At 39.9% G+C, this 7,795-nt stretch overlaps 1 protein-coding gene across 1 annotated transcript in view; it reads left to right on the top strand.

Annotated features, from left to right (window-relative positions):
- Positions 1 to 327: 327 nt before the first annotated feature.
- Positions 328 to 7,795, top strand: part of CMPK1 (cytidine/uridine monophosphate kinase 1) — a 32,633-nt gene continuing 25,165 nt past the window's right edge. Inside the window, exon 1 of the mRNA XM_045858280.1 lies at positions 328 to 629. Within this exon, the coding sequence (XP_045714236.1) occupies positions 459 to 629 (171 nt within the window). The 5' untranslated portion in view covers positions 328 to 458. The remainder of the gene's footprint in view (positions 630 to 7,795) is intronic.

Below are 7,795 nucleotides of genomic sequence, written 5' to 3'. Positions count from 1 at the left end.
CTCATATTGCTATTTTATTTGTTGTTTGTTGCTATTTGCATTTATTTACTTATGCGTGTGTTGGCTTGTTCAGGTCGGCTGCCTCCCCACTGGAATTTAAACTCCTCGTGAGTGAATAGAGACAATAGGCTCTGCTCTCGCGTGTGTCGAGTCACAGAATCCAGCACAGACCGACCCCAGGACGCCTAGGATAAAGAACCGACTGTTTGAACCAATGAACGAGCGGGCAGAGGCGAAGGGAGGGGAGGGGGCGCGGCCCTGTCTGCCGGGCCCAGGCGCCACCGCCCGGGAGCAGTTGAAGACCCTCCTCTTCCGGCCCCCGCGAGGACGCCCCGGCAGCCCAGGCGGCAGGGCTGCTGCGGGCGCCGGCTCGGCCCGCCCTCTTCCCGCCGCCCCGCCCCGCGCCTCCGCCGGCCGGCTGCTGTCAGCTCCTTCAGCGTCCGGCCGAGACGCTGTGTATGCTGAGCCGCTGCGGCCGCAGGCTACTGCACGTCCTGGGCCTTAGTTTCCCGCTGCTGACCCGCCGGCCGCTTTTCCTTGGCCCTCACCGCCTCATGAAACCGCTGGTTGTGTTCGTCCTCGGCGGTCCCGGCGCCGGCAAAGGAACCCAGTGCACTCGCATCGTCGAGGTGAGGCCAGGGCAGCTGGCGGTCTCCTGGACTTGACGGGACGCTGGGCCGCCTTGTCCCGTCGCGCCCGCCGTCCGCGCCCCCCAGAGTCACGGAGCCGCGGACTACGAGTCCCGGCGACCGTCGCGCCACCCGCGTGGCGGTGGTCGGGGGTCCCCAGGCGCACGGCATGGCGGGACTAGTAGTCCACATCAGTCCGCCTCTGGGGGGGGCCCGGGAGTGGAGGGAGAGTGCTTGGACTCGCTTTGTTCCTGCGCCCTTCTTTCTTTGCATTTTGGGACAAAGTTCGTCTTGAGAGTAGGCACGGAGTGGAACTACGGGAGGTTCAGCATCCGGGGACTCCCCAGCGCGCAGAGTTCATTGTGGCAAAGTTCAACGTGTCGCTGGGTGTGGAATAATCACTGGCAGCAGGAGCGCCGACTTTGGTTTGAGGCAGTGTCGGTTTACAACTGCTTGTCTGAAGGGCACGCCTATTTTTCTTTCTGTTCTTTTTTTAATCCGCTCTCGAGGATGTGTTTATTGCTTTTAGAAAGAGCAGAAGGGGGAGTGAGTGCGGGGGCGAGGGGAAGGAGAGAGAAACTTCTATTGGTTGCCTCCCATACTCGCCCCAACCTGGGGAACGGGCTACCTAGGCAAGTGCCCTGACCTGGAATGGAACCCTCAACCTTTTGATGTAGAGGACCACGCTCCAACCAACTGAGCCACCCGGCCAGGGCGAGACAGATTTTTCAACTCTGTCGTTTCCTGTGGGCTCTCTAAACTACGAACCTTCAACTAACCAGCCTTAACCCTAGAAAAAAGTCCCAGCGGACAAACTGTTACTTTAGGTGTTCTGTGATCTGCCAGTAGCGCCTATGGCCTCTTCAATGGTCAGTGCCAATCCTGACGCAGTTCTTGTGGTTGGAAAAGCACTGGAGCTCAGTGCTGAGATCACGCTCCAACCTCAGGCCCTGCCCAGCCAACTCACGCTTTGTTCGTTTACTTCCTCTCTCTGAGTCTCAGTTGCCACCTCCAGAACATAGCAGGCCGTACACCCAGTTTAGTTTAGAGTCAGTGTAAAATACCTCCCAACTCTGATACTGTGATACTTTTGGTAAGGTTACCACTTTAATTCTGTTAAAAATTCTAGAACAGATACGTGGTTACTTGCAATAACACTGAAGAGAAATGCTTATTGGACAGTCTGGGGAATATTTCGGAGAGAAGGAAAACAAAATGTGTAGAAACAGAAGAGGTGACATGGGTGCTTAAAACACCGGGAGAGTCCCTGTGAAACTCGGTGACCAATGAAAGTTTTGACCCCGAACTTTTAAAATAATTCCCTCTGTTGCATGATATGGCTTATTTTAGCTTTGGGGTTCTACTTTTCTTCTTCTGTGTTCACATGGTTCACTCCTGTCCTACATTTAAGAGCATGCAGAAGAAGTCGGATGGTAACATCTACTTCATTATGTGTTCTACAGCTGTATTTATCTTTATCGACCATTTTTTGGAATAAAAGTGAAACTAATTCAACCAAAAAAATATGTAAATATTTTTCCTCAATTTTATTGGTTCTTTTTTTAGAAGCCAAGTGACAATGGGATGATTTCGAGTTTCTGTTTTATGTGTGAAATGATTCGTGTAAATAGCATGGTAGAGGAAAGAGCAAAGACTTTAGAGTCAAATGAATAGGAAGTCAAACCCTAACTGCCATTTACTTTTTCTTTAGTTCCAGGGAAGTTGTTACTTTTAGCTTGAGTTTCTCTGTAAAAAGGGTAAAATAATACCTATCTTGTATGGTATTTGTGAATATTAAATAAAGTAAAATCTCTGGAACACATATATGCAAATATTTTTCTCAGTTTTAGACATCCTGTTCTTAATTTCTGAGATTGGTTATTTTTACTTTGTAGTAGTGTTACTTTTTAAAAATTAGTTTATGACCGTTATATTTGAATGAACTTAAATATTTTGTTTCTGAATTGTGAAGTGGCTTTTTTTTCTTCATAAAGTGGCTTTAAACGTCCACAACCAAACTAATAATACCTGTGTTACTGCACTGGATTAAAAATAATCTACATATTCTGAAACTAGTATTTATTCTGATCTCGGGTCAGTAAGGGCTGATAATATTTTATACCTGTTAATTATCTATTATAAGATTTCCATAATGAGGTATGTTTTTTAAGTTTTTTCCAAAATTCTATATATACTTTACATTTTTTAATTCATTTTATTGTATTTTTCCATTACTATTTAGTCCCCCATACACCTCTCTTGCCCCACAGTCACCACACTGTTGTCCATGTCCATGAGTCCTTTTTCCTTTTTGCTTGATCCCGCCACCCACTTATAATTTATCATCTTACTCCTTAAGATTTCAGCAGTTATATAAGCTTAAACTGTTTTAAGCTGTCATGTGTCATGAAAATAGTTACTGTTGATTCCAATTGCCTTAAACATTAAGTTGATATTTGCAAATTCCAAATAGTTTATAATTTAGTAATTGCTATCATCCAGTTGACTATTAAACAATGGAATGTCTATGGTCAGTTAAATCAGAGAGTTTGTTTTTCTTTATAAGTCCCTTGTACTTTCAGTATTTTACTATCAGGCAAACATTAATTGAATTCCAAAAGATTGTAATTTTTGGAACTGATTTTTTTCCCTGTAGGGAAAAAGCTATATAAACAAGGCTAAATTTCCAAACTATCATGCCAATGCTAATCTAGCTCACAGGAACCCTGAAATGTGGTTGAAATAGAATTGTTTCTCTGTGGAAAGTACACTGATTTACAGATCAGTCTGCCTGCCTAGGTGCATTTTAGGAACCTGGCTATAGAACCTGCCACTATCTGGCTGTTGGATGTCCTGGGGCATTGCTTTTAGGGATGAGGGTGTAGGTGGAGGGAAGATAGTACTTATTTTTCTTTCTGGAGGGGAAGGCTACCTCTGTTGCTTGCTCTCCCAGATCTTGAGGAAGAAAAGGCAAATCTAAAAGTGTTCTAAACTAAGAAAGAAAGGTTTGAGGGATCTTAGTTTTGACTTTGCCCACTTATTTGTACTGGTCTTTTTCAGTTTTGTTTTATTTTCTAACTAATTGTTTCTATTTTCTGTGTCCTCTCATACCCAATTTGTTTTTGAAAATTAGCCATTTTTAAGATCAGTGCAGTCTTCTTAGAGTTAGTGTTCAGAGTAGAGTTGTTGTGGGAAAACTTGTTACTAAAAAATCATGATGGGAATACTGCCTTGTATATGGATTATTAAAATTAAACTTTATATTGTTTTCACCCAAGAAAAATTGTGCCATATCCCAAACTTGTATCTGAAAATAAAAACTACAATTTTGCATGTGTTAGCTGGAAGGGATGTTTAAATCTTTCTTTTAAAAATGGTGAATATTTTGCTTACATAAACAAATTATGCTAAAGCCATGCCAAATTGGTTTCTGTAGAACCGAAAACGCATTCTTATCTTTTGTGTTATAACTTCCAAGTTTTGTGGGTAACTCATACTTTGGCCATCTTACCTGCTGTCCTTAGAAAGGTTTGGTTGATACTGACTTTAAGCATGTAAAAATCAGAAACTTGATTTTACTTATCGTTGTGTCTTTAGTGTTAAACATTGTGCCTGGCACATAGTAGGTGCTTAATAAGTATTCTTTAAATAGTTTTAGAGGATACTAGTTTGTCCTAAAGACATAAAAATATATTTACCCTGGCTGGTGTGGCTCTGTTGGTTGGAGCTTTGTCCTGTAAACTGAAAGTTCTCAGGCTGCGGGTTCAATCCCCAATAATGACACATACCTAGGTTGCAGATTCCATCCCTGGTCAGGGCATATATGAGAAGCAACCCGTCGATGTTTCTCTCTCACATCAATGTTTCTCTCGCTCTCTCTCCCTCCCCTCCCCTCTCTTGCAAATCAATAAGCTTGTCTTATAGTGAGCATTAAAAAAAATTTTTTAAGATGTAAATAAATTTAAAATTTGATCCCCAGGGGGCGCCCAAGTAGCAGTTAGTTCTCCCAATTTCAAGATAGAGGGATTTGAAGGAGACCTACCTCTGTCTTGCTGAAGTTTCTCATGTAACATTTCTGTTTACTCTCAGTGAATAAATGGTATGGTTGTGAAAATCTGAGCATTCTAAAATTTTCAGTTCCTGATTACAAATCCCTGAAGCAGATTACCATTCATAGATGAAACTAGATAGGAAGATCCACTGGACATTAAACTACTTTAAGAATAGGTTTCTCTCTCCTTTTGGTGGGATAGGGTAGAGTAAGAGATAGGTTGTTGGGTTTTTTAAAAAGACAATTTAAATCATTGTAAAAGAGAGTTCACAGAATTCTTGACTCTTCTGAAGCACTACCATTTCATTAAAAGTGGTTGTAAAATAGGATTTCTTTTGTTAAGAACATGGAGGAAAGACTATATTTTGATATTACTATCGTTTTTAAAACTTTCTTTTATTTTTGGCCTATTTTAGGTTACAAAAGTTACATACTATTTGGGAAAAGTTACGTCCTCTAATCTGAGGTCACTGGTATTAACTTTCTGGTGTTAACTGCTTCCTTGTCTCTTTCTTAATATTCTTATAAATAAAAATGCATATGTTTGTTTTTATGTCCAGTTGGGAATATTCTGTTTTCTATGGAATGTATCGTGGATTTTTTAAGGTCTTTACATGTAGATTTAATTCATTCTTATTAGCAGCTGCAGAATATTCTATAAAATGGATATTACATAGCATGGTTGTTCCATTCCCCTATTGATAAACATTCATGATAGTTTCCAGGAATTATTTTGCTCCTGCAAACAGTGCTTAAGTAAACTTCCTTTTAAAAAAAATTATGTATTTAAGTTTAGAGAGAGGGAAAGGGAGGGAGAAAGAGGGAGAGAAACATCCGAGTGTGGTTGTCTTTCACACACCCCTACTGGGGACCTGGATGGCAACCCAGGCATGCGCCCTGACTGGGAATCAAATGGGCCAGCACTCAATCCACAGAGCCACACTAGCCAGGGCAGTAAACTTCCTTGTAAACATAATACTGCATATTATTTTTGTCAGTAAGGTTCCTAAAAGTAGGTCTTGGTTGCTTTTAACTCAAAATAGACCACATACCACAGAGGTACATCTTGAAGTGATTCATTCTGAATCCCTACATAGGATTGTTGAGTCAGAGGATAGGTGCATTTCAAATTTTAATAGATAATTAATTGTCAGATTACTTTTCTTTTTTTTAAATTTATATTTATTATATTTTTCCCATTACCATTTATCCCCCTTGTACGCTCTTCCACTGTCAGATTACTTTTCAAAAACACTATAATTGTTATATTTATATAAAGTATTGATTCTTTGCCAGCACTGGATGATTATCAATCATTTCATTTTTGCATATTTGTAAATTTTCTTTCTGAAGTTTTTGAGTAAACTTCCTTGTTTTTTTCCAAAAAGCCCATTAAGGTGAAATGGCATAAGTAGTCTTTTTTTTTTTTTTTAATTCTCTGTACTTGTTATTTATTCAGAAAACATTTTTGAGAGCTAGACACCGTGGTAGTTGCTGAGATAAATAGGGCACAGACCCTGCTATCACAAGTTTACAGTGAGTGGGGAGACAATGAATTTAATCAATGACTACTGCAGGATAAAATGGGAAGTCCTGTGATAGAAATATACAATATATACTTTTTAGATAAGGAACATACAGATTTCAGTCTAGTGGGTCAGGGAAGCCTTCCCAGGGCAGTTAATATGCATGGCCTCAATTTTGAAGGTCAGTGGAAAAGCAGCACTTGGGAGATGTGAGGGAGTAGAGAATACTTAAAGCAGGGTTACCCTTGCATAGGGTAATTGGAGCTTTCATTTCTGAGAAAAGCCTAAGGAGAATAAACCTATAAAAGTGCAGTTGACCCAGAAATACTTCCTGAGTGCAAACTGTGCTGTATTTGTGTGCTGGAATATAGGCTTTTAGGGGCTCTCGGTTTAGAGTGGGAATAGACACACACTTAGTAGACTCTTAATAAGAAAAGATATGAAAGATTTTTGCAAGTATTCAAGTTTTAAAACGTTTTATCTTTTATCTTTGCCTCCTTAGCTAAATGTAACACCTTCAAGGATGGGGACCCTGTCTTTACTGTCTTTTGCTCCTGCTACTACATGGTGTTTGAAATGCCTATTCATCCTTCAGATCTTAGCTTAATACAGAGATTCCCAAATACCAGAGATTTCCTTAGCATCTCAGTAATTTTTTTTACAACCACTCTAGTTGAAAAGAAATATCTAATAGTTCTATTAATTAAATAATTAGGTCAAAACAATACTTAATAAGTATTCTCTTACAATTTTTGTAGCTGTTTGAAGAAATAATACCTATAATTTAAAAGAAGTAGCAATTGCCTTTCCACAGTTACTTAACTAATGGGATGTAAATGCCTTTTGGGCACTGTAGTTTCTAATATCTTGGAATCAGATTATACACTTCCATCCTCATTTCCTTTTCCATATTACTTTTCATGTGGTACTTATTATCACAACAAGCACCTACCAAAACATCAGCATCACAAAGATATGTCTTCAAAAAGAAAGTGCCATGATCTAGAGTTGGAACTGAACTACCCTGAGCTGCTAGTTCACATGATATATAACAGACATCAAATATTGCTATTTTCTTTAGAAATTTAAACCCAGGATACTCTGGTGAATTAGCTGCTGTACTCCAGGCACTTTGGCTTATAATTTGGGAACCATGAGCTTAAATGTTTCCTCTGAAACCTGCCCTCCCAGGTTTAGACAAGGTCAGATTTCTGTACTGTATATTCTCAGAGTACCTCATCAGATCTGTTGGCTTGTAATTCTGTTGTCCTTTATAATAGTTACCAGTTTTTAGATTTGTTGTTCTTTATAACACTTATCTGTATGTGCCTTTATTTTTATGATTATTTGATTGTCTTACTGTGATTTATAAGAAAAATACATATTTGGTCATGTAGATGACCAAATATATATTCCTGGTATATACAGTCATATGCCACATAATGATGTTTCTGTCAACAACAGCAGACATACATATATGATGGTGGTCCCCTAATATTACAATGGAGCTGAAAAATTTCTATTGCCTGATGGTGTAGCCGTCATGTTTGTGGTGATGCTGGTCTAAACAAACCTGTGCTGCCAGTTGT

This window comes from Phyllostomus hastatus, unplaced genomic scaffold, assembly GCF_019186645.2.
Source record: "Phyllostomus hastatus isolate PE091 unplaced genomic scaffold, TTU_PhHast_1.1 phas_contig_147, whole genome shotgun sequence".
NCBI classification, from domain to species: Eukaryota; Metazoa; Chordata; class Mammalia; order Chiroptera; family Phyllostomidae; genus Phyllostomus; species Phyllostomus hastatus.
This window is presented reverse-complemented; position numbering and strand designations above follow the sequence as displayed.